At 38.2% G+C, this 27,524-nt stretch overlaps 5 protein-coding genes across 7 annotated transcripts; 2 read left to right on the top strand and 3 right to left on the bottom strand.

The window, feature by feature from the left end:
* Positions 1-1,891: 1,891 nt before the first annotated feature.
* On the bottom strand, positions 1,892-2,827 carry LOC101475763 (olfactory receptor 52D1-like). Its single transcript, XM_024805061.2, has one exon. The coding sequence runs from the start codon at positions 2,825-2,827 to the stop codon at positions 1,892-1,894; it is 936 nt and encodes a 311-aa protein (XP_024660829.1).
* Positions 2,828-7,114: 4,287 nt separating this feature from the next.
* On the bottom strand, positions 7,115-8,050 carry LOC101475459 (olfactory receptor 52B2-like). Its single transcript, XM_004558275.2, has one exon. It carries the CDS (start codon positions 8,048-8,050, stop codon positions 7,115-7,117), a length of 936 nt encoding a protein of 311 aa, XP_004558332.2.
* Positions 8,051-16,125: 8,075 nt separating this feature from the next.
* LOC101475166 (olfactory receptor 52N5-like) lies at positions 16,126-17,161 on the top strand. The gene has a single exon (XM_076892047.1). The coding sequence runs from the start codon at positions 16,126-16,128 to the stop codon at positions 17,059-17,061; it is 936 nt and encodes a 311-aa protein (XP_076748162.1). The 3' UTR covers positions 17,062-17,161.
* On the bottom strand, positions 17,161-23,426 carry chrna10a (cholinergic receptor, nicotinic, alpha 10a). Of its 3 annotated transcripts, XM_076873337.1 has the most exons (6): positions 23,203-23,426; positions 22,809-22,934; positions 22,049-22,194; positions 21,727-21,881; positions 20,685-21,217; positions 17,161-20,602 (listed from the first exon to the last, which is right to left on the bottom strand). In XM_076873337.1, the coding sequence occupies exons 3-6, from the start codon at positions 22,049-22,051 to the stop codon at positions 19,902-19,904; spliced, it is 1,392 nt and encodes a 463-aa protein (XP_076729452.1). In that variant the 5' UTR covers positions 22,052-22,194; positions 22,809-22,934; positions 23,203-23,426; the 3' UTR covers positions 17,161-19,901. The 3 variants fall into 3 exon arrangements, with proteins under 3 accessions (XP_076729452.1, XP_076729451.1, XP_004558312.3); XM_076873336.1 differs by having other exon boundaries at positions 22,049-22,934; XM_004558255.3 differs by lacking the exon at positions 22,809-22,934.
* A 421-nt stretch (positions 23,427-23,847) lies between these two features.
* Positions 23,848-27,524, top strand: LOC101466166 (acyltransferase PGAP2). Its single transcript, XM_004558254.2, has 5 exons — positions 23,848-24,460; positions 24,559-24,808; positions 25,058-25,164; positions 25,266-25,374; positions 25,526-27,524. The coding sequence occupies exons 1-5, from the start codon at positions 24,293-24,295 to the stop codon at positions 25,654-25,656; spliced, it is 765 nt and encodes a 254-aa protein (XP_004558311.2). The 5' UTR covers positions 23,848-24,292; the 3' UTR covers positions 25,657-27,524.

Genomic DNA, 27,524 nt, shown 5'->3' with positions numbered 1-27,524 from the left:
GGACACCGGAATAAAGATTTATTGTATATAAACTAAAGTCATAGTGAGTTACTAAAATTACTCACATTCTACTTGATGTTCATTCCTCTAAACTGGAGATTTAAAGAAGAGAAATGTAGTAAGGAGCCTTAATTAACTCATTCACTGCCAGCCATTGGCAGTGAATGAGTTAAACCCATTGACTCATTCACTGCCATTGACGGCTATAGACGTCAATGGCAGTGAATGAGTTAAGATGTTATTGATAGATATTGTCATGTTCCTAGGTCGCAGACCCATTGTTTTCAGTTTCTTCTGTCTCTGAGTTTTTGTATTATGATCTTAGTTCTCTTTGTTGCCCCAGTTTATTCTTTAGTCTAGTGTCTTACTTTGGCTTTCTTGTATTCTATTTAGTTTTCTGAGTAGTTAGTTAGCCGCTCTCTGTGTCTCCCTGTTATTGTTCTCTGTGTCTCCCTGTTATTGTTCTCTGTGTTTCTTAGTTGCTCTGTCTCCCCTAGTCAAGTCTGCGTCTATGTTACATTTCCTGTTTTACTTTGAAGGTCTGTGTCCTACGTGAATGTATTGAGTTTCGCTTCCCTTGGGTCTGGTTATGTCCGATTTCTCCCACCTGTGCTCCCCTTCTGTGTCTCATTCCCCTCGTTATTTCCCAGTGTATTTAAGCCCTGTGTTTCTCTGTGTCAGTGTCGCGATCTCCCTCATGCTCCCTGTGTCTCCCTGCGTGTGTTTTGTTAGATTCTTCTCAGTTTAGGTTTTGTAGACATTCTTTGTTCAGCAATTAAAGCTGCCATTTTGATTTCTAACCTGTTTCTAGTGAGTTTGCGTTTGGGTCCATTTCCTCCCTGCACACTGCCGGATCATGACAGATATATGTTTAAATCAGTCTGAGTTATGTAGCACACTTCACATAAACAATGTACTGAATATAAATAGACACTATGATAACTGGAGTGTGCAGAGTTTCCGTGAGCAGTTTCCTGCATCTTGACTCATGTGTGTGGAGTGTTCATAGCATCAGCATCATGTTTTTGTTTATTTGTTCTGTTGGGTTGAAAAATAAATAAACTTATGATCATACTCATGGATCACCATGGCACATATCATCAGCCATATGATTTATTTATGCACATGAAAAAAGTGAGTGTGAATGTGTCTGACGTCACAGTGTCTTTGTGCACTGCAGCCTTGAAGAGCGTGTGGAGAAGGCCAGCCCACATCAGCAGCACTTAAGATATGCTCTGGTGAATGGCTTTCCCCCACCCCTTGCTGACACAAAATGTTTATTCTTTAGCTTGCCCTGTTCGACAGCAGCCTGTGCTCCAGACCATAGATTTAATTGAGGTGGATAATTGTTAAAAGTAATCTGCATTAAGCTTAGGGTTGCTCAAATTCAGTACAATGACATATGAGATGAAGTAAAATAGGCAAATATTTAATGGAATTATATATTTAAATTGTTGTATTATTATTATTATTATTAGTAGTAGTAGTAGTAGTTATAACAATAATACTAATAATAATAGATATTAAAATGGAAAAAGATGATTGATAATATACAATGTATATGAAAGTATAAAAGTTCATATTCTATGAAAATAAAGTTTTTATTTGATTTTTGTGAAAACAGTCACACAACGAGAAAAACGTGTAATTGGAAGTTTCCATTTACTTTTTATGCAAAAGAATATAATGACAAGCAATAACTAAAAAATAAAGTAATAACCTAGATTCTTTCAAAAAGCACTACAATATCTGTCATCAGAAAACTTAATCAGCATTTTTTAAAAGACTCGACAGAGTGACTGAATTAATGTCAGACAGCAGGATAAATACGGGAAAATAAAACAATTAAAATGTTTCAGCATGTTACATCAGATTCTTTTGAAAGAGTGCATTAAGATGAAAACATCCTATTCTTTAAAAAGTTCAACACCTTTTCTCGAATTTCCTTTGTTTTCAAACCGTAGATGATTGGATTCAGTGTTGGGGGAAAAATTAAAGTTGACAAACCCATAAATCTTCTGAAATGGGGTGAAACATTATTTAGTCTATATGATATGATGGTGAAAAGACCAAGACACTCCAACAAGAGAAAAACAATCAGATGTGTAGCACATGTCTGCAGAGCTTTGGCTTTTGTATCTGATCGTTTAGATCTAAAGCAAGTTATGAGGATGCGGAGATATGTGTAGAAAACAATTCCATTAGCCACCAATTGTGAAAAAGCACTTATAAAAAGGCCATAGATGTTGTTAATAGTTGTGTCAGCACAGACCAAAGTCAACAGAGATGCATTATCACAATAGGGGTTTGTCATTTCAGATCGACAACGAGGCAAGCGCAAAAGTAAGAAAAAAAGCACAGCAATTAAAACTAAACAACTCATCCATACAATGGTGATTATTCTCATGATATGGGCATTAGTCATCACAGTACTGTACTGCAGTGGGTAACATATGGCAATGTATCTATCATATGCCATTGCACTCAGATTGAACACAGTGCCTGCTGCATAGATATGGATAAAGAAAGCTTGAGCAACGCAAGCTGAGTATTGCATTATCCCACTGTTTCTCAGTATTTCTTTGATGAGCTGTGGAAAGAGAGCTGATGACCCTATAAGGTCATTAATAGGAAGATTCAGCAGAATTAGGTACATTGGCTGATGCAGAGATTTATTCAGCACAATGGTGAGGATTAGAGTAAGGTTGCAAAAAAGTATGATCATGTAACTCAGAGTTGCAAAAAGAAATGCAGGAAAAACACTCTCAGAGGAGAGATTAAAGACATTAATCTGTAAAAAAGAGGATGTGTTGTATCGGTTGTTCATTTTGTTGCTTTTTCACACTATAAAATTGAAAGTCAATCATCGCTTCTTTGCTAATGAGCAAGACAATATTTACGTACCTCAAAGGACATAATAGAAAATATATAAAAAGAAGACATAGGATTAAATGTTACAGTTCAGTTATAATCAACAAACTCTATCCTCCCTCTCCAAAGAACTTCATATACATTTCATGTCATGTAATTTGCACTCTTAAAAAAAACAACTTAGAATGTTTTGACCTTAAATTTAAATAACTCATAGAACACACACACACATATATAGGAGTCAATCGCTTCAAAGAAGAAAAAACATTGTACATATGCACAACATTGTACATACACACAAAGCACTCATCTTTATCCAGTTATGTCAGTGCTGGCAATGACAACCTAGTAAAAGATTCATAGGGATTAAAGGCTTTATAGACGTGACTCTGAACAGCAGGCAGTTCTCTGGAGTATTAGGTGTTATCTTAAAGTTCATCTTTAGATTCACATGGTCTTAACCACTGCCTCACAAGGGATTTATCAAGGATCAGAAATGTTATATCATGTCATTAATTACCTACACAAACATCAACAACATATCAACAGGTCAGCTTTCATCATTTTATCAGTTTTTCAAGATTATCTGTAAGCACATAGAAACTATTTTTACTAAACTTGACTTACGCATTGCCTATCATCTGGTCTGTATCCAGGAGCGGAGATGAATGGAAAACCACATTCAATATAAAACTTTATCCTCATTAACGCTCCAGTTTTCCTGGTATTAGTAAGTGACATTCTAAGAGATTTTCTGAGCATCTTTGTGTTCGTATGTCTTGATGGTATCCTGACTTTCTTCAAAAAACCCCAGGAGCACTGTGTCCATGTCCACTCCATCCTGCAGCGATTCCTCGAGAACCGCTTATATGTCAAGGCCAAGAAATTTGTTCCACTCTCCTTCTGTCATTTTTCTGGGTTATATTTTGGCAGGAGGACAGGTGAAGATCGACCTGTAAGTGAAGGGCTCACTTCCACATCACACAAGCACCCACCACACCTCACCTCCACCAAAGTCCTGCCTGTCTTGTCCACTGAAGCCAAAACTGCCTTTGTCTTACTAAAACACCTGTTTTGATCCACCCAGATACCGCAAAACCATTTATCATAGAAGTAGTTGCATCAGACTCTGGAGTCAGGGTTGTTCTCTGTTCCCAGCGTTCTGGACTAATAGGTAAGCTGCAACTTTGTGCATTTTTCTGTCACCTCCTGCAGAGAAAAATTACAGTATGATGTGGCCAACTGGGAGATGTTAGCAGTGAAGTTGGCTCTAGGGAAATGGAAAGAGGGGGCTGAACATCCTTTTAAATGGTAAAATGGTAAATGGCCTGTATTTGTGTAGCGCTTTACTTAGTTACTATGAACCCCAAAGCGATTTAAACTACATTCAGTCATCCACCCATTCACACACACACATTCACACACTGGTGATGGCAAGCTACATTGTAGCCATAGCTGCCCTGGGGCGCACTGACAGAGGCGAGGCTGCCGGACACTGGCACCACCGGGCCTCTGACCACCACCAGTAGGCAAGTGTGAAGTGTCTTGCCCAAGGACACAATGACAGAGACTGTCGGAGCTGGGGCTCAAAATGCCTTTCCCATAAGCTCGCTCCATGTTACATTGGACCATACGAGATTGAAGCTATCATCAGTCCTGCGGCAGTTACAGTAAGCTGCAGTACATTCCAGTCCTCTGTGCCCACGACTTGTCAAACAACTTTGTTTAGATAAACTTGTAAATCTTATCGCTAAGTCAGTCCCTAGACATGGAGAGGATTTATTGACATCAGCAACTTCCTTCACTCGCTGGTGATGCCTCGTGTGAAGGGCCATAGTCTTCTGCATTGTTTCTTATCCCTCCTCATCTCTGTAATTTCTATTGCCTGGGCCCCTGACTTTTCTACACTTTCATTTATGACAGGGGTGTCCAACTCCAGGCCTCAAGGGGAAGTGTCCTGCAGGTTTTAGATGTGTCCTTGATCCAACACAGCTGATTTAAATGGCTAAATTACCTCCTCAACATGTCTTGAAGTTCTCCAGAGGCCTGGTAATGAACTAATCATATGATTCAGGTGTGTTGACTCAGTGTGATATCTAAAACCTGCAGGACACCAGCCCTTGAGGCCTGGAGTTGGACACCCCTGATTTATCAACTGTGCTTCTCAATCTATCACTTCCTAGGCTGTATCCATATCTACTTTTTAATACTGCAAAGGCTTAGACCTCTGCAGAATACCAGTGCAGTGCACAACCTCAGTATACTTGATAGTGACTAATATGCCTTCTGATACTATGTTCTTGTTGAAGTCAGTCTAAGCTATATTCCGATACACTATGTCAGGTCTTTTCTTAACATGGGGATTTAGATACTTTACAAGTGTTTTATGGTTGACTTGAATCCTTAAAAATGAAAGATTACTAAATAACTATGTAAGGATTGTGCTCTTTCTCTCGCACCACTTCCAACAGAGTTTAACATAAAGGCAGTCTGGGAACCAATCAGTCTGTCCACTGACCAACTTTGATGAGCTTTACGTGATGGTCCTTGTTTACAAATAGTTGTAAGACATGTTAAAAAGAGATGAAGTTTTTGAGATTGTATTTAGGTAAAGGCATGCCCTCCATTGTTTTCTACACAGACTGTTTACTTGTATGAGACCAAAGCATTCTAAAATGGGATTGGTCAATAAAACTCAGAGTACAAGCAGATTATAAATGAAAATCAAACAAATTACACAACCAAAAGTAATATCCCTCCCTTACAAATTCTGCATAGAGATTTGGTTAAGGGTAAGGCGATGGGGTTAGATGCTCTTTTATTTATTTAGTTGTGTGACTAAACAACTTCATGTGTATATATTTATAAACTGTCATGAACCAGAAGTTCAAGCAAGATTCAGACCCAAAAGCAGACTCAAAAACCCACTTAACTTTTCACAAGTCTTTATTTACACAGCGAGAGTGGAATCTTGCTAAACATGAATACACATGAGGAGACACCAGCAGAGAGCAGATCATCACGAGGAGTCACTGGCAGAGAATGCGAGCGGAACAAGAACTCTGAAACAGAGGAGAGGAAGATTACTGGACTGGTAAGGTGATAGAGGAAAGCTGGAGGTTAGTACTGACTGAAGGGAGTTTTGCAGGCCAAAATTTGAGACGCTTCGGGGAGGGTACCTGTGGGAGTGTCCAGAGCAGGGCATGAACACTGAAAACGGTGGAAAGTCTTTCAGAAAAGTGGAAAGTTTTCCAGATTCTCCAGAGGGGTCTAGTAAAGTCACGATGGGCAGGAGGGCATGCATGTAAGCAAGGTTATGGATTCTGAGAGCAGTTTGCAGGTGAGGAAAGCAAGCAGGACCAGCGCTGGAAAAAGAATGGTAACCGAGCGTCGATCTGGGAGACTGCGACCAGGAGCTGAAGCGCATAGAAACAAAGTTGCACATGAAGAAAACTGGGATGAAGCTAACCATAAGGGACGCCTAGTTATCACTAAGAGGTAGCAGGATGAGTGGGAGGCAGTGCTGGCCAAAATAACCCTCCTGCTGATTTGCTAATGAATGAGATACAGGTGAGACACCAGAACCTCTGAGGGTGGACACCAGAAGCACTGGAAAATCCCTAGCCACTCCGACAGGCCATGACATAAACCACAACACAAATATCTCCCATCTTTTCTCCATTTTTCTTATGGACCATGAGTATATTTTCTGTAATTCAAAAAACTGTATAAAAATAGAATCTAAATATATTATCATTTATAATAAAGATGATCAGAAAAATGTACTTTGATGTATTGAGCATGTGCAGTATATTGTCAATATATTGACATCACAAAACGCATCACAAAACCAAAACAAAAAGATCAGGATAAAAGTAACAACAAGTTTTCATAACTGCAGTACGATGTAGTCAACAATCATTAATTTAAAGTGGGATGAATGTTTATCTCTATATTTTAAGAATCGCTACATCTTATAAGTGTTACTGAGTCAAACTACATTAGCAAAAAGGTCAGACACAAAAAATCCACAATAATATTTCCTGTAATACAGGAAACTGCAGATTTTTCCACAGTGATGCAGATGGCGTATGTGTCTGTTCTTGTGTGTGTCATTATTTTACATAACTTCTTCATGTGTAGCTCTTACAGTTTTCAAAGTGCTGATCAGATGACGCAGTGTTTTCATTTTTATTGCAGCTCAAAGAAGATTTTTATGATTTGATTAACAGTAAGCAAATATTCACATAGATACTCTATTTTTTAAGACTCTCAGGAGAGTGCTTCGTATTTCGTTTGTATACAACCCATATACGATTGGATTCAGAAGTGGAGGTACAGTAAATATGAGCATGCCCATGATCTTTTGCATGTCAACCGAAACATTTTTGAATCTGTGAGATAAAATCGTGAATGTTGCCACAACCTCAAACATGAACAGTATAACTAACTGTGCGACACACGTGTTGACAGCTTTTGCCTTTGTTTCTGATTTCCTTGTAACCACACATGCAATGAGAATTTTAACATAGGAATATGCCTGAATGGATACGCTTACAACTTGTATAACAGCAGTGTTAAACAGCCCCATAATATTATTGACTGTTGTGTTTCCACACGTCAGCTTCAGGAGAGATGGGTTATCACAAAACACATTCATAACAACATGTTTGCACCTGGGAAGTCTTGCCTGCAAAGAGAACAGTGATACAATCAAGACAAAGTCGAGGCCCCAAACTAGTACAATGATACAACTAATAAATCTTGGTGTCATGACAGAGCTATAGCGTAAGGGCATGCAAATAGCAACATAACGGTCAAAGGACATTGCTGCAAGAATAAACAAAATGCCACCACCATACATGTGGAGCAGGAATGCCTGTAAAACACAGAGATGATAGTCTATTTTGTGTGTCTCTGTAACAATATCTGAAAGTACTTTTGGTAACATTGCAGATAGTCCTATGAGATCATTGAGTGGAAGACTAAATAGGATGAAATACATGGGTTTGTGAAGGTTTCTGTTCAATATGATTAAAGCCAACAAGGTCAGGTTGCAGGAAATTCCAAAAATACAAACTGAAATGCCAAGAAAAAATATAGGATACTTTCCTCCAGGTGGGATAACAAATGGATCAAGGGTTAACTCGGAACTAAAGTCAAAGGACTGGTTTTCCATTTTAAAGTTAGAAAAAGACAACTGTGAATTTACTAAACATTGTTACTAAAATATTTTCACATTATAATTAAAATCAAGTTAATATTTACAGAAATCAAGGGTGCCATTTTTCAAATGTAATGTTGCCTAAAGTGCTCTGAACTGTTGTGCTTCTCTTGCTTTATTAAAGTCACCTTGACCAGAACATGTAACGTCACCCCGTGACATGTATACTTCTGGGATTATTAATGGATTTACAAAGATAGAAAAAAAAAATATTTTTGTTAAGGTTGTATTCAGTATCCAAATCAAGTACTAAAAGTTTTACTTAATTTAGCTAAATAAACTAATGTTAAGCGCATTACTATTAAAATAACCACCAGTAAACTACAGGGTAAATGCAGGAAACATAAGGAATAAACTAAAATGTTTCCGACACAAAACAGTCTGTTTGTTCCAGTTCCAGCAGTATAGAATAGAATAGAATTCAACTTTATTGTCATTGCACATGTCACAAGTACAAGGCAACAAAATGCAGTTTGCATCCATCCAGAAAGTGCTTAGCAATAATATAGATATATTACAAAATATATATTAGCAATGAAATAGCTATATAGACATATTACAAAAATGGGTCCATTATAGGTATGAGGGTACAAAATTATGGTCTTAAAAAATTATGCGGGTCTATTATGTACATGGTATGAAGGTATGTTATAAATATGCTATAACTAAAAGTATGTACAGGCTGTAGTGAGTGTACAAGCTATGTACAGGCTATGAACAGGATATAAATATGAAACTGTATAGAAATATGAACTATACAAGTTATAAACAGTTGTAAACAGTTGTAGAACTATAATTATTATTGAACAGAATTATAGAGTAGTGCAGTTTAGATCAGTGAGATATGTGGCTATTTCCTACAGAGATTATATAAAGTGCTAGTGGTTGTGAGTGGTGGTTCAGTCCATGTTATTATTGTGTGTATGAGGGTACCGTTGGTCATTTGTTTGTTTTTGTCCGTTGTGTGTGTGTTCAGTTATAGGTGGTTGTGGGTGTGTGTGTGTGATAAGTCCATGAGTTTAATGTCGGTCAGATGTCAGGAGGCAGAGTTCAGCAGTCTGACAGCTGTAGGGAAGAAGCTGTTCCGGTACCTGGTGGTCTTAGTCCGGAGGCTCCTGTAGCGCCTGCCTTAGGGCAGGAGGGTGAAGAGTTGTTGATGATTTTCCCAGCCCTTTTCAGACACCGCTTCCTGTAGATGTCATTTATGGCAGGAAGTGGTGCTCCGGCAATGCGCTGGGTGGTTTTCACGATACTCTGCAATGCCTTCTGGTCCGAGGCAAGAGCAGCTCCCATACTAGACTGCTATACAGTTGGTCAGGATGCTCTCAATGGTGCAGATGGTGCACCTTTACCTTTCAGTTAAAGGTGAGATGGGTTAGAAAGTTTCTTTCAGTTTTTATAGATGTTAGATTTCTTTAAATAAGATGATGGTACCAAATATTCAAATGTGGCTTCTTATTCCTTATTGCTTTTCAAAGATGTTTCCAAAATAGTAATTCTACCATATGTTGTTTGAATTTTACAAATGGCAAACAATAAAGTCTTATTCATATATAGATAGATAGATAGATAGATAGATAGATAGATAGATAGATAGATAGATAGATAGATAGATAGATAGATAGATAGATAGATAGATAGATAGATAGATAGATAGATAGATAGATAGATAGATAGATAGTGGCTTCTATCTCCTCCTTTGGCCAGCCTATTACCCCAGCAGGGTACCTGATCACGGGCAGGGCGTACGTGTTGATGGCCCGGATCTTGTTCTTACCATTCAGCTGACTCCTCAAGACTTGCCTGACCCTCTGCAGGTACTTGGTGGTTGCAGCTTTTCTAGCGGCCTCTTCATTGTTCCCATTCGCCTGCGGGATCCCCAGGTACTTGTAACTGTCCTCTATGTCTGCAATGTTGCCTTCTGGTAGTTCAATCCCCTCAGTTCTGACTACCTTCCCTCTCTTTGTTACCATCCGACTACACTTCTCCAGTCCGAACGACATTCCAATGTCATTGCTGTATAGCCTGGTAGTGTGGATCAGTGAATTGATGTCTCGCTCACTCTTGGCATACAGCTTGATGTCATCCATGTACAGGAGGTGGCTGACAACTGCTCCGTTCCGTAGTCGGTATCCGTAGCCAGTCTTGTTAATGATCTCACTGAGGGGATCTCACTGAGGGGGGACTGGTGAGTGTCAGCACCACAGTCCAGGATGAGACAACGAACATCCAAGAATACATTGGGAAGATGGCCCCAACTGACCGAGTGCTCAGTGAATACCTCAGGCAGCAGAAACCCAAGAAAGAGGAGGGAGACGAGGAACCGTCATGGAAGGACAGAGCCCTGCACGGTATGTACCACCGGCAGATAGTGGAGGTGGCTGATATCCAGAAATCCTACCAGTGGCTGGACAAAGCTGGACTGAAAGACAGCACAGAGGCACTAATCATGGCAGCACAAGAACAAGCTCTGAGTACAAGATCCATAGAGGCTGGGGTCTATCACACCAGGCAAGACCCCAGGTGCAGGCTGTGTAAAGATGCCCCAGAGACAATCCAGCACATAACAGCAGGGTGCAAGATGCTAGCAGGCAAGGCATACATGGAACGCCATAACCAAGTGGCCGGCATAGTGTACAGGAACATCTGTGCAAGTATAACCTGGAAGTCCCAAGGTCAAAATGGGAGATGCCCCCAAGGGTGGTGGAGAATGACCGAGCTAAGATCCTGTGGGACTTCCAGATACAGACGGACAAAATGGTGGTGGCTAACCAACCGGACATAGTGGTGGTAGACAAACAGAAGAAGACGGCCGTAGTGATCGATGTAGCGGTTCCGAATGACAGCAATATCAGGAAGAAGGAACACGAGAAGCTGGAGAAATACCAAGGGCTCAGAGAAGAGCTCGAGAGGATGTGGAGGGTGAAGGTAACGGTGGTCCCCGTGGTAATCGGAGCACTAGGTGCGGTGACTCCCAAGCTAGGCGAGTGGCTCCAGCAGATCCCGGGAATAACATCGGAGATCTCTGTCCAGAAGCTAAGATACTGCGCAGGACCCTGAAGCTCCCAGGCCTCTGGTAGAGGACCCGAGCTTGAAGGATAAACCGCCCGCAGGGGCGTGCTGGGTGTTTTTTTTTTTTTTTATAGATATATATCTATAGATAGATAGATAGATAGATAGATAGATAGATAGATAGATACAAATGGCAAACAATAAACTCGTATATATATATATTATTAGTAAAGATATGTTGGTATATAGTGCTACAAATAATACTTTAAAAGTATTTCTTTTATATACTTTTATAACTGTTTTATAACATAATTGCTGCATTAGCATAACAATACCTTATACCATAAAGTAGTGCCACAGAAATAATAAAAATATATTTTTATTCAGCTTAAATATAATTTCAGCTCTTAAAATAAAGAGCTGTAATAAAACTTTTATAAAACTATTATGTAACTGGAACCACTTTAACTAGGCAGAATTACAACAGCCAAATCCCTGATTACTTTGTCAAAACATATTTTTAATGAGCCCCTTAGAAGTTTGATTAATTGATGTGTTATTAACTGTCTCACATTTTAATTAATCCCTGGACAAATGGTAAACCTCTAGTCTAGAATGATATACTGTTTTACTTGCTAATGAGGATTGTTTTTTAATAATACTCCTGGGAGGTGTGTTTGACTCAGATGTTTACAAGTTGTTAAGTGGAGTTGCATAATAATGTGTGAACATTTGATTTTTTTAAACTTTAATCATGAACTGTGAAATTAAGTAAATTATTTTTACACCTTGGGTACTATAACACTGTTTATTATTTTTTCATAAATATATAAATTATTACAATCATTTATTGTTTTTTATGTACATTCATTTGCACTGTAGGAACAACAGTTCCTTCTGACATAGTAATTTATTAATATTGAAGTAAAATGTTTTACAGAAAATGCAGAAAGACAAAAACCATGTTTAATGATTTCAATGTTCGGCCTTTCCAGAAAGTATGAAAGAATACTAATTGAAACAGAGCTCTGAAGTGATCACAGCAGGCAATGGGGAACAAGGACAATTTTTACTCACACAAAAGGGCAGTAAGGACATTAGGACTAATCATCTTCCCCTGGGAAATGGATATGATGAACCCTTGAGCTGCTTTGATAATTCATTTGACCCACTTATTACATTATTTGCCCTTTTTTAGTACTGTTCCACAGAAAAGGACATGGGTTGAGTTTACTGTCTCGGGCCTTTCTATGTAAGGTTAAGGTATTTTTCTGCTTGATTGTTTATTTGAGTGGTTGACTTATCTGATGACATGGTTCACTGGGACATAAACATATTCACATTTGGGGAATTTGAAATTGCCCCAGTCCCTGGTTCATTTTCAGATGTTAATGTAGATATGAAATATTGAAAATATTTATTTATTTATTTTTACATGTGCTTATGCTTTTATGGAGCACTCATTGAAATACATGGAAAATCATGGAAATATATGGAAAGAGGCAGGGTAAATCCTGGACTCCAGCTTGCCACAGGGCACTTTTTTTTCTTGTATGTAATTCAGTCAAAACTAAATAAATCATAGGTGCACAAAGGAGCTTAATAGCAGGTCCTTCCTCCCAGCAGCTGTTAGACTTTATAACCATCACTCTGCATATTATCAAAAACCAGTGCTACCATTTCTATGCCACAAATTTCACAAATTTTTAGAATCCCAACACAAACAACACCTGTCTCAACATTTAGAATAACTTTTGAGCATACACTTTTTTGTGTTTTTGTTTGTTTTTTCACTCAAACTCTTAGTTTTGATGTTTTGACAAACTACCAACAGCCTTTGATTAGATGATCTCAGGCTGCGAGAGGGAGTGTGAGGTTCTAAGAGATCAGAAACATAGGCAGGAGATGGTCAAGGTTCTTTTTGCTCAAAAAAAAAAAGATTGTTACAGTAATCTAAGCGAGAAGAAATAAAAGCATGAATAATCATTTCTAACTCAGATTTAGACAAAAACGTTCGCAGTTTGGAGATATGACAGAGAGAGCATTTTTAAACAGCACAGCAGGTAGAATGTCATTTGGACAAGTGGTGATGTTCATTTTATCCAGCAGAAGTGAAAGGTCATGTATGGTCAATGGGTTAAACACTTACAGCAAATGAGAGGGAGGTGGACCAGAGACACAATGCTCATATGGACATTATTAACTTTATCTACAAAGAAGTTTAGAAAGTCATCACTCTCACATATAGAGGACACAGGTACTGGGTGGTCCACGGGGGAAACAATAGAGTTTATGGGGCGATCATGGCTCCAGAGTTGGGGGTTCGCCTTGTAATCGGAAGATTGCCGGTTCCAGCCCCGGCTTGGGCAGTCTCGGTCGTTGTGTCCTTGGGCAAGACACTTCACCCGTTGCCTACTGTTGGCCCGGTGGCGCCAGTGTTTGGCAGCCTCGCCTCTGTCAGTGCGCCCCAGGGTGGCTGTGGCTACAATGTAGCTTGCCATCACCAGTGTGTGAATGTGTGTGTGTGTGAATGGGTGGATGACTGGATATGTAAAGCGCTTTGGGGTCCTTAGGGACTAGTAAAGCGCTATATAAATACAGGCCATTTTATGGTTTCGAACAGTACTTTGGAATTTTTCTTGTTTGATGAGATCAACTGAGAAAAATATCCTGATCTAGCTGATTTAATGGTTTCATGCAGGGAAACCCAAACTTCCCTAAGGTGGAGCCTGTGAACATCAATTTTAGTTGATTTCCAAAGGCATTCTGCTTTCCTACAGAGTCTTTTGACGTTCCTTATGTCATCGTTTAGGAGGAGGAGCTCTTTTTGGGGCAGCAATGACAGTTTTTAAAGGTACAACTGTCACAATCCTGAGTCTTTGGACCCAGCGTTTTGGGTTTTAATATATTTTGATGTTTATAGTGTATGTTTAAGCTCATTACGTTTTCTATGTTCATTTGCTTATTAGTTTCCCCTTATGTTTTCAACCCCTGTGTTAAGTCTCCCTTACCCTTCATGTGTTTCATGTCTGCATGTCTTTTGTTAAGTTCATGTCGTCAGGTCTGCTTTACATTATGTTTCCTGTTTTATTTTGAAAGAGGTCCTGTGTTCTTGTGTTCATTGTGTTTAGTTTTACGTTTCCCCTGTGATGTCGTTATGTTCATGTGTGTCAGCTGTCTTGCCACTTCTCCTGATACCTCATGTGTGTATTTAAGTCCTCTGTCTTCCTGTGTTCAGTGTTGCATCCTCGCTTATTTATGTCTGTGTGTTCTGTTTGCCAAGTCTACCAAGTTTATTTTGTATTGTCAAGTTTAGTTTAGTTTTTCCAGTGTTCAGCAATAAAGCCACCATTTTGCGTTTCAGCCTGGCCTCTACGTTTGTGTCTGCATTTTGGGTCCTTTCATGCCTCTGTCCACACAGACTTTGACAGCGTAGCAACATCAGCATCAGTGCAGCCCCTGATCACATGAGGATCCATAAATCAGAAAACTTCAGGGCAACATCCTGATTTATGAACCACTTATTGAACAAGAGATTGGATGGTGGTGTTTCCAGAGGGAAGCTAAGGTTAAAAATAACACAAGAATGGTCACTCACTTGTACATCCTTAACACAGAGATTAGTTGTGTCTAAGCAAAGAGAAAACACGAGGTCCAAGGTGTGGCCTTTAACGTGAGTGGGACCAGAGACATGCTGAATAAAATTAAAAGAGTCAGAGGCCATGCTACAGCTAAGATCATCCACATGCAGGATGAAATCGCTGATCTAATAATGGAGGATAAAAAGTCTGTGAAATCCTGGATATAAACACCAGCGGGGCCGGGAGGGCGGCAGATTAAAACACAGTAAAATATATTTGATGAACCGACCTTAAGAAACTGTGACTCAAAGAAAGGGAAAGTCTCATAGTCCAAAGCTCTGCAGGAGAAACTGTCCCGGAAAACAGTGGCAAGTCCAGCACCACCATATAATATAAGGCCTAACTTAAATGGTTGTTTTTTGTTTTTTGTTTTAGTTTGATTAAGTGTGTTAAGCTGTGTCAGCAGATATGTCTATAACACTTAGTTGCACTTGGTAGTAATGATAAATCCATGGCGGACAAGTCCACATTGTTTCCATATCCCATTGCTTTCTTCATGTGTCTGGAAGGACTGCAGGTAGAGTGCAGGTCACAAACATATAGTGAAAAGTGGAAAGAGTACAATTTCTACAGATAATACACACTGGCCACTATTTATGGTCCTCATTCTTGTTAATAATTTAAAATGTGCTTGTTAACTTTTTTTTTTCTTCTTTCGAAGTGTATGGCAGGAAAAGTTTTGCTTTTATTCTTGCATCTAGACAAAAATTAAATATCAAGCTCCATATTAATTCATGTGGGAATCTATAACGAGCCCTTGATAAATATAGAACTGTAGCTGAAATGGAGAAGCCAGTAAATTCATATCAAATGTTACACCCTGAATATAAAAGTCACTCAGCTGTAGCTGCTGATTAGATTCCTTCCTCCACAGCCAAGGTACAAAACACTAGCAGCTTAAAACACTGTGACTTCACATTGTTGTAGGTTTTGTTGAGCATTTTTTTGTTTTGTTTTGTTTTGTTTTGTTTTTTTCAAAACATCTGCATTTTCACTATAAAATGTTGGTACTTTCCTTAGTTTATGGTTATGGTTTATTGGTGTCAGTTTTAGTTGTTGTTGTTTTACACACCATATTTGAAAATGAATGAAAAAAGGTGTTTTTTTTTATGCAAGAGAACAAGACAGAATTTGATTACTGAATATTTCAATTGAAGGTAATGTGTTTTTAAAAGTGTAATTTAATTTAATTTTGTGTTTGTTTTTCTTTTTTTGTTATCATGAAGCATTTTTAATCATATTTTATTTTTATTGATTTTTTTTCCAGGCAGAAAAAAAAGTGTAATAAGTATGTTCATTCAGCTTTAACATACTGGGATACTTATCATGTTTCATTGTCAGTGTTTTCTCTTTTAGGTTTCCCATTAAGTAAAGAGAATGGAAAAAAACAAAACAGTTTCAACCGATATTCTGGAGGTCCAAGGTTTTGACATTTCTCCACAGTTAACGTATCCTCTCTTTTTCTTACTGCTCTTTGTTTACTTCACCCTGCTTTTTTCTAACATTGGAGTCCTTTTGCTTATCATTTCTCAGAAGAGTTTGCACCAGCCAATGTACTTTCTGTTTTGTAACCTGTCTGTCAATGATCTCATAGGTAACACAGTCCTGCTGCCTCAGCTAATGGCTCACATCTTGGCAACCGAACGGTTTATCACCTACAAACAGTGTGTGGTTCAGGCTTTTCAAAGTCACACATTTGGATCGGCTTCACATATGATCCTCATCATTATGGCAATTGATAGATATGTGGCGATATGCCACCCCTTAAGGTATAGTTCCATTATGACAACCAGAACTGTGGTTGGGCTGTCCGCAGCTGCCTGGGGGGTGTCAGTAGTGCTTGTGTCTATATTAATAGGTCTTACTGTGAGGCTGTCCCGCTGCAGATCCACTATACAAAATTCTTACTGTGACAATGCATCACTATTCAAGCTTTCTTGTGAGGACGTGTCCATAAACAACATCTATGGACTCTTTTTCACTGTGCTGCTGTTTACTAGTTCAATTGCAAGCATAGCTGCCACCTATTTTAGAATTGCTCTCATTTGCTGGATTAAGAAAAACAAAGACTTAAATAACAAAGCGCTGCAAACATGTGCAAGCCACCTTGTTCTTTATCTGATCATGCTCTGGTCAGGATTTTTAACAATTATTTTGCATCGTTTCCCAAATTACCCAGACTTAAGGAAAATTGCATATGTTTTATTTCATGTTGTCCCTGCTAATCTGAATCCAATAATTTATGGAATGCAAACGAGATCATTAAGACATAAAATTACTGAAATACTAAAAAGAAAAGTGACTCCATCCTAATATTTTTTTATCTTAAATTTACAGTACTAATAATAATACATTTTATTTATAGGCGCCTTTAAATACCCTGAAGGTCACATTAGTACAAAATAAATAAATAAAGTAAGGTTTTCAGTGGTTGCAACTAAAAGGTACCTACTTTAGATTAACCTTTTCTTTTAACTGTAGTTCCAGTTCCTTTTGAAAAGTCTTTCAACAGCTCAATAACAATAACAACAGCATAAAATGACAAGACATCAGAATGAGTGACGCATTAATTTTCCTCCCACCCATGTATTCAAATCTAAATGTTTTCTACCAACCTTTTTTTTTAAGTGGGGCCAGGCCTACACACTTCTATTGATTGATTGCTGAAAAGCCATTAAAATAATATCTATGACAGAGCATAAAATAAATAAAAATGTCCTTATAATCAGTATCACTATGCATGTATTTGGAGCTGAGTAATGCATTTGTTTTCAGTAAGCTTGTGGGTTTTTTTCTGTGTAGTCATTGTTAATAACTTACAACCCAAAACTTATGCTCAAAAAGTTAGTAATGTTTTTTTTTTTTTACTTTAATAGAGTATCACAATACAAAATGTATTGTACATATACCAATAGGGAATATATTTTCAGTTGTTTATTATGTACCCTTGCAACTATTATTTTCCATCTAACGCTAACTGAAGCTTCTGAGGCTTCTTTTTCATATCCTATTAAAAACAAAAGGCTTTTAGAGTTTTTTAACTAATTTTACTCATAAAAGCCAACTAAGATTACTGTGTGGCTAAAGATAATAAGAAATGCCAGTGATAAAATATTTCCTTGGTGAATGGCTGTTTGGATCAACTTAATCAATTCAGTTCTTCATTCTAATCCATTATCAACACTGTTCTGTATTGTTTGGCATCATTGTGTTCAAGGAGTTGTCTTTCACACCTTCAAATTAGGACCATCAGATAGAAGGAAAACATTTTTTACCAGAAATATATTTCTGAATTTAAAAAAAAAAAAAAAAGAAAGTACCATTGTAATCCCCCTAAAATACTTTCCTTGTCTTTCTGCATGCCACATGCACCTGGATTATCCAGGACAGATTATTTTCCCATGACATTTTACTGTAATTCTTCTCTACTTCTGTTAATGTGACATTGCATTGTAGTGCATTTCCTAACAGTTTAGAACAGAGTACTGCTGACTAAGCATTCAGACTATTTTCCTTTCTGGTCGAGATTAAAGAGGGCTATCCCTCTCTAAAACATATAGATGAGGGATTATACCAAGAGCTAAGCTAATGGCTGCAAACTATGAGATTTCACAGTTAATGCATAAGCGTTACACTAGTGGCATCATCATAAGCATGTTATATGTTTTAGAGAAACTGGTAACACAATTTCTATCAAAGGGTCTTGTGCTAGTATAATTATTTTAGACCCATGCCAGCTGTTATATTTTCATGGATTTATAAATTAGTCAAACAAGCCATGTGAAGCATTAAAAGAGCATTGAACCCTCTCAGGGTTCACTGGAGGCCTTACTTTCTCAGGACACCACCATAACCATAGTAACTGCTTTTGATTTAACTGCTTTGTCAGATTTTGGGTTGGAGGAGGGCTGGAGCCTATTTTAGTGAGGGGTGGGATAAACCCTGGGCACATCACCAATCTATCACAGGGCTATTCAGCTGATTTTAATCTCTGCAATCAACCTGACACGTGTGTCTTTGGACTGAGGGAGCAAGCTGTTCGCCCAAGAACAGGGAGAATATAGAAGCTCCACACAAAAAAGCCTCAGGTGCTGACTGTTTTGAATGAAAAACCCTCTTTCTGTGACATGACAATGATGACCACTATATAAAAGTTACTGTCACATCACGGGTTCGTGAGGTCCCATTTTGGACCCTCTATTTGAAAATTATGGGCATTACCATTTAGGCTTTTTGGAGACAAAAGTGACAACATTAGGTTCATTCATAGATCTATAATTAACCTTGCATTACAGATACCTGCTAATTAGTGCAGATACCCAGTCTCATTAAGTGAGCAATGCGTCTTTAACACTTTAATACCTCTTGCATAAGTCACAGTGCATTTTAAATGGGTGAGCCATAAAATAATAAGAAATAATTCAAATATATAATAAATCACCCTGTAAATGGGAATTTTTCCCATAGAGACTTAAATGGTTTATGAACCAGGACGAAAACATGTTTATTTCTGCTCAAAAGTTGTGTTTTTCAACAGTCAGTCTCAAGTGGCTAATTAAGTATTCAAGGAAACTGCAAGTAACAGTTTTTGCTGCTTAAATGATCTGTATGTTTATTTCATCACTTCACTATTTCGTTTCGTATCAGTAAATTAATTGATTCTTTTCTGGAATGTGGACATTTTAAATTTTCCTGCAACAATAAGACATTTCTTAAGCAACAGCGGATAATATTTATTTGTTGCTTGTTGATATTAGTTTATGAACACCTTAAATAAAGGGGAAATAAAAGTTGCTGTATAGAAATTAATCTGTATTTTATTTTTTAAAAGAAGAACTCAATAGTGAACAACTGAAAAAATATCATTATCATAAAATATATAGATTTGACAAAAGAACTTCCCACTTCTTGGGTGAGTGGAATAACTTTCACATAGCAAGGGGAGAAAGTCCATAAACAACAACTTTATCAAAGATTTAATTCTACTCACAAAAAGGTTTGTAATAGGAGATGAAATCTCAAACATTCCTGGAAATATGAGAAACTTTTACAGAATCTGATAATACTGGATTATTCCTGTCCTAACCTGGAATAATCTTTATGCTATTAACAGCATTTCATGCTGTCACCAAACCTTCTGAAAAGGTCTGCAGTTATATGGTTTTGCCCATGATGAGAAGGCTCATGAAAAACACCATAATGAAAAAAATCCACATGAAGAAGCGGTCTAAAACTTTGGCCACCTTCTTCCACTCTCCAGTCCTTTTCTGCGTGGCCCTCTGATCTCTGTGGCAGTTGGCTATATACTCTATGTTACGCAAGAGCTGTGTTTCATTGCTTTGGATGCTGCAGGAAATCTCTCTGTCTTTTTTCTCTCCATCACTCACTCCTCCCTTCCTGCATCTCCTCCCCTCCCCTGAGTCACCACAGTCCAGGCTTGCAAAAATGCCATTCTTCCAAGAGCTGTAGTTGCTAGTAGGGTTCTTCCCGATTGAGCCTATAGGAGACAGCATCTGATCCATGTCTTCTTTTTCCTCTGTGGGCATAGGTCCCACTATCTCTTGTCCTCTCTCCATTCTGAAGATGCAGTCCTCTCTGCCCGGTCCCGCCTGACCATTCATGGTGCAGTTGGTGTTCTGTACAGGAGGAGGCTCCTGTTTCTCTGGCTGAGGTGACATGCAGTTCTCCCCAACTTCATACACAAAGCACATTCTGGCCATGTACTGCAGAATGACTTTCTTGGCCCATTTGGGAACAGGCTTGGCATCAGGGCCACAGTGGTGTATGTTCATGACAAATATGGTCAGAGCAGTGGAGGCTGTAATCATTGTCATTGTTGCAATGTAATATTTTCCTGTGGAAGGAAATAAGATGAGAAAATCTGTGAACAGATTTGTAGTGCATTACTATCACGCATACTGGGATTTGATTCTTACCAATTAGTGGTACATTCTCAGAGGGGGGCATGATCTCTGCAACCAGTAACTGAAAGACAGTGAGTGCCAGCATCACTGTGACACCCAATGACACCTTCTCTCCAGAGTCAGCAGGAAGGTAGAAACCAAGTGGTGCCAGAAAAGAGATCATCACACATGGTATGAGCAGGTTGAAGACATAGAAGGATGCTTTCCTCTTAAGTTTCAGTGTGTAGGTCACATCTGGGTATGGGTCAGCACAGCAACCATAAAGAACAATGCTCTTCTTAGCTGGCATACCAAGCACCTCCCACTCAACGTTTTCCACCAGGTCAGCCAGGTCAGCACTCTCCATTGCATTAAGGATGTCAAGCTGGTTACCGTTGTAGGTCCAGGAGCCGTAGGTGAACCGGCATTGCTGAGCATCAAAGGGGAAGAAAGACACATCCACTTTGCATGAGCTCTTAGTGATTGCTGGAGAATCCCACATTATCTGTCCATCATGTCGAATCACCACATTGGTGTCCATGGGACCAGTGAAATGATCATCTGCGCTAAAAAACAAAGAAATCATTGCTGAAAAAACAATGTTCAACAACACTGTAAATTCATACTAGGAGCAAATTTTGAATAGGTCTTTTACAAAAACAGCTTTGATTAGTTTCAAACTGGAAAGGCACAAGTACACTAGGTAAGGATCGTGTCTGTTTTTATTGCTTTTCAATAATATAACATGATTATGTTTAATGTTTCAGCATCCTTTAGTTTCAATGACACTTTTAAACCATGGGAGGCATCATTATATGGAATTACTTTACACCTACTTACCTAATACTTTCTTGCACTTTCAATCACTTTTCTAAAATTCAAATTTTATGGTTTTGTTTTTATAGTTGCCTAGACTGTTGTATATGCTGCATTATTGGACTATAAGAAGCAGTCGGCATAGGCCTGTACACCTACAAATGACAGCTTCAAAGCATGTTTAGCTTGTGTATTTCATATTGGGCAGAATGTCGTCATACAGTATTGAATTTGTGAACTCTATGCCCATCCAACCTACCTGTTATAGAGAACTATATCAGGTCTCCATACATAACTACCCGGTATGCGGATGGTATCAAGGCCGTCATAATCATCTTTATTCCATTTAAGGTGTGCATCAAACCACACTTGCCGTATCCATAAATATGCAGTTAGAATTTGGTTTCGCTCATCCTGTAATATATTGAGAAAGGTGATCATAAAAGGGGAATATTACAGTTAAAACAGTAAAAATAAAAAATAAAACACAATAAAATAAAATACAAAACAGCAATACAGATATATGTGTATCTGCATGGATCAATTTCACTCATACGGTTATGTGCACTGTGGGAGTTTACCATGTCAATTATCTGGGAGAGTGTAACCTGTAGAGTTACATTCAGGATGGTGTTTGTGTCCTCTACAGGCCTCAGTGCGCTAGTGTAGTTTGTGAACAAATCCTTTAGGAGTTTCTGAGCATATCTTCCATGAGCACACCAACAAGCTAGGGCAAGGAACAAAACAGTTTAAAGCTATGTTAACACAAAACATGTGATGCATTTCAGTATTCATGTATTTCCATTTTAATCGAGAAAAATATGTGTTTGCTATGAAAGGCATGCTGGTGTGATCACGGATCATTAGATTTTCAAGCCAGTGACATGCACAGCAAAGGCAGTGCTGTGGATTTAGAGGGTTGCAAGAAAAGGGAAAAACATGTGGGGCATGTGAGACAAAATATGGATGGTACAGCAGATGGTGGTAGGGAACAAAGGGCAATGGCAATCTATATTTCCCTTCTATAAGGCTCTAGAAATAGACCAAACACATCTGCCAGCATGTGCCAACAGTGACTTTCGCTGCTAAAGCTCAGTATATAGAGTGCAACATGCAACATTAATCCAGTGAACAAACAACAAATAAAAATGAGCCTAAACCTGGAGGCAAAGTATTGGGAAATATTCGTCAAACGCACGAAGCCATTATTCACGCATTAAAATAAAATCTAATTAAAATAATCACTCATCAATCAGGAAACGAGCAGGAAGAGTTTTCAACAGGAAACGTAGTTTATAGCACTAAATTTATTCCCAGTGTCAACAATGGATTTGGACTAACCAGATGTTAACCTCGAGTCCTGTTTCAATAAAGCCTCTGAGCTGGATCCAAAGAAGGTCTACAGGATTATGATGACAGCAAAATCCCCAAACAGCTGGCAACAAGTTTGCGGATTGCGGGAAACAGCTTGAGGGGGAGAGGAAATATGAGGTGAAAAGGATGTTCTATAAAATATAATAGATGCAATGAAATACAGATGACTGGGATCACACGTCCAACCACACTTTATAGAAAAATGTTATCTAAAGCTTTCTTCTCTGCTAGGACAGTTTTAATATAGTTCCCTTTCATATGATATTAAACCAACCTAAATAGGAACGCAAAACTGATCGACATACCGACATCGTTTTAGATTATACGAGGTAAACAGAAAATAAAACGAAAGTAAACTTACTCGGCAAAATACCGACACACAGCAGCCAGCGGAATAAAGTCTTCGCCATTCGCCATTGTTTCATCTTGCTGAAGCAAATGCCCTCCATCCGAGAACCATTTGAACTGCTCTGTCCCCAAACACGTTTTATTCGCCGAAAATAGTCTTTACAAAAACACACCGATGGGGGAAGTCAGCAGCGATGTAATCCGGTGCTGTACAAGCCCAACAAGCGCTCAGGAAGGGGCGGGACAGAACGAATCCAGCTGATACGACCACGTGTACACCTTGCACAAACACGGCGAGTTAAAGGTGGTGTTGTGTATTATCTTTGATGGGGTTTTGGTGGCGAATTAATGATAATAAGAACAGTCCCCTGTTTGCTGTGATTCAGCACCACGGAGAGCTACCGGCAACTAACAAACAAATAATAACACATTTCTCGCTCCTTGTCTTCGGGCTAAATCTGGCCAATGATTTTTTTTTTAAAGATAATAATTACATAATACATAATTTGCATTATGTCGAAATATATATGCTGTAGCAATCACAACACTGTCCTCCTCGACTTTCTCTTCCGGGTGCTGGTGGTCCCCACCTACTCGTTTTACACGACAAGGATGCTACACCCGCAGGCCCGTTATCATCTCATCGGAGCATTCATCTGAGGTCGCGTAATGCAAAAAACAACAAAACAAACAAAACAAACACCCCCTAAAATGCGGGAATTTAAAATGACTGGATGAGCCGAGCAGTGTTTTAGGCGATCGACGATAGCTGATTGAGAAATGCACGTCCACCGCCCTGCATACTTAAATATTATTGTTACAGCGTAGGTATTGTTGGGAGAGACCACTGGCAAACAGTAAACAGGGTGAAGGTAGGATGGATTTAGCCATTACATGTTCAGTAAATTCACGCGAATGTTTTAAATCTGAAATGTTCCCGAGTGGTTCAAGATAAATATTGACCTTATGGATGTACTTGACATGTTTACTCATCTCCAGTCTATTTTCTTCTTACCTAGCATAGCTACAGATGCCAAGAGCGTTATATCCCGTATGTGATCATCTTTACACGATTGTTTCTTTTCCCGCTGTCGCAATCTAAAATGCTACAAAGTTCAAATATTTTGGGGCATGAAAGACCCCTGGTTATTAGGGTATCCTTCGCCACCTGTGTTCTGGCGACTGTGTGCCTACCCCTGCTCGGGCTCATCACTTGTGTCTTCATATCCTCTGTTTTTCATTTTGAAGATGCCACTGGTACACACTGCCAGGTAATGTGTATGTTTAGTTCTATGGTAGTAGTTGCAATACCTTATTATGTATTGATTATATATTTTTAACCTAAACAAAATTCTTGATGTGTGTTTAGGTTCCTAATTACCTGCCATCTATAAGTGCCTCTATCAGCTTAAGTCCTGAGTGCCACATTTGGCGATTCTGCATTGGACTACACTCAGCACCAAGGTTACTGGTGGCTTTTACCTACTTCAAGTTTTACAAGGCTCGCTTTGCTACCAGGTTTCCAGAGAGTTTACTCAGCTGTTTAAACCTGGGCTTTTCTATATCTGAAAACATTGGACTCTTGTTGCTCACATACGTATCATCCACTGAAACTTACTGTGAGTATTCTGAATTTAGTTTGCATTTTTGTACAGGCCTTGTCTGCACAAATATAGTGTAATACTATAATAATAATACTGATAATACTATTACCTATTCTTGTACATTAAAAACAAGCAGTTTCAGTTGTGCTAAGTATGATATGACTGGTGGTTGGTGCATTTATGTAAAGTTTAATAACATATTATCACAAGTTCTCCCCATTTGTTGGTCAAATTTCCCTTCCTCTTTGTGTTTTTGCTCCTTAGTTGTGCATAAGGAAGGTTTTGTCCTGTTCATTGTAAGTTCTCTAATCTACATGTTGATAACCTGCCGTTTATGGAAATCTATTAAGAAATATTCCTTAAGTCCTGAGGTAAGAAATAGCAAATGAGGCACTAGAACTTAAAAACTGCCATATCATTTGTAGAATTACAGTCAATTTCAGTATTTGTTTACTTTGTTGTGCCCTCACAGGATGCCAAGTCTCACCACTGGAAAGTGCGTTTCTTACTTCTCAATATATGTTTCTGTGCTTTTGCCGGATTCTTTTACTGGAAACACAACATGTACTGTGAATCAGGGAGTGAGTATTTAACCCATCCTTATGTTTCTGTGTGGATTGTGTGCTGCTTTATTAATATTAATCATCAACCATCATATTTACAGTAATGCAAATATTCACAATATTCTGACCAAATTATATTTTTTCTGTACTCTGTTTCTTCTTTTATCAGGTTACACATTCTTTGCCCTGTTTGAGTATCTAGTTGTTTTCTCCAATATGGCCTTCCATCTTACAGCCGTGTGGGACTTTAAGAGCCGGGAGGTCATGCTCATTTCATCTTCAGAGGATAAAGACTTCTGACTAGAAAGTCAAGGACTAGGTACTACATGTACCACCCCCCAACCACCTGATGATAGCAGCCTTGATCCTGCTGAAGCGGAAGAGTGGGATGAAGGCCTTTTCCATATATTTCCATGATGACCAGTCACAAATCCTTAGTGAGTGATGATGTCTGACAAATGAACATAAGATATGCACATGTGCTACTGTAGGGGTATTAGGATAACTTTAAGTGCATTCTTTTGCCTCAGTGTCTCATTCATGGATGCCTTCACCAACCTACATGATGTTATGTAATGTGACATTTTAACTTTTATACACTGCACAGCAAATTTGTGGTCATACTAGAAATGTGCCAAAGTAAAGTGATAGTTCTTCAAGTATGCTTGGCTTTTATTTTGAAATATAAACTCAAGGATAGGAAATGGATGCATTCTGAATTCTAAGCCTTAGTGTCCAGCTTCAGAAACACTGCACTCTATTTAGAGTCCTCAAAAAAGATTGGCACCGATACTCACTTTCATGTAATAAAATGCAATATTCAGGTTGCTGTTGACAAAGCGCTTTATTCTATGTTGTTACTTATTTATGGTTTATTTTTTAAGGGCAAGTATATTACATGAACCACATTACACACCAGAGTATTTTTAATCTTAGCTAGTTTGCCATGCCCATTCCTAGTCGGGCTTTTAAAACACAAACAGAGACATAATAAAGTTCAGTAAATCATAACTTTAAATACTTCTGCAATACTGGCAGTTGAAATGTTAATTTAACACTTTTCAAAACAGATTTTCTCAGTAATATGTGAGGACCTGTGCACACTATTGTGTCCTGATTACCTAACTCTTCGCTGTGCACCAAAATTAAATCCCCCAATAAAAACCTGTAGATTTAAATGAAAGAGTATACTCCAGATTGACATGCCATATCAACAGATTTAGGAAAAACATGATAAAATCAAATTTAATTAAAGTACCTAAATTAAAAACAATCAATCAATCAATCAATCAATGAACCGTGTAAAATTATCCAATACAGTGAATACCTTACCTGAGAAAGTCCTATATTTGTGAAACTGATAATACTCAGGTCTTGTTAACACTGTGTTGGGGATAGATTCACATTTTTGTGATGATGGTTAAATTGGCAGGTTACAGCTCAAAGTTAAGATCAGCCTATAATGTCAATACACAAGCCTATATTATCTGATCTCAATACCAGGAAGGTTCAGCTAAAAATACCTATGTAACTGGCAAATTTAATTTAGGGTGCACAATTTAAGTTTGTTTAGCCTGACTACCTTTACACAACTTCAGCGCATCTCTTTATACTAGTTATACCATTATCAGTACCATATCTGTTGGTGCCTGTCCTGTTTAGGCCTTACACTTTCCATGTATGCACAAAGGAATTCCTGCACATGGAAATAAATTTGTCTGGTTAAAGTTTAAATGGAATTGTTTGCATATTTGTGCAAACTGTGCTGTGTCTAATAAACAAATCACTGTAAAGGTTATTTCATCGTTCTAACAGAACTTAAAATATATATGCACTTCAACTTATGATTGACTTAAGACATCATTATATGCTACTGTTCATTTGTATTATACCACCAAGATTGTAAGGTAGTCTCAAAATATTTCCTCTGTATATATCTTGCAATATGATTGAATTTGCACTGCTCTGAAGTTTCTTATAATCCACCATATATCTAAACCAGATGATGCAAATGATCAAAGCTTAATATTGTGTAGGTTCTAATATTAAACAATCTATCAATCAATAATATTAACCAAATATTATGTGACAAATGTATGTGAAGCGCATCACTAAAAGTTTATTACTTTGTTCTTCTGTTTTCAGATGAAGTAGTCAGTAAATATCTT

This window comes from Maylandia zebra, linkage group LG14, assembly GCF_041146795.1.
Source record: "Maylandia zebra isolate NMK-2024a linkage group LG14, Mzebra_GT3a, whole genome shotgun sequence".
NCBI lineage: Eukaryota > Metazoa > Chordata > Actinopteri > Cichliformes > Cichlidae > Maylandia > Maylandia zebra.
This window is presented reverse-complemented; position numbering and strand designations above follow the sequence as displayed.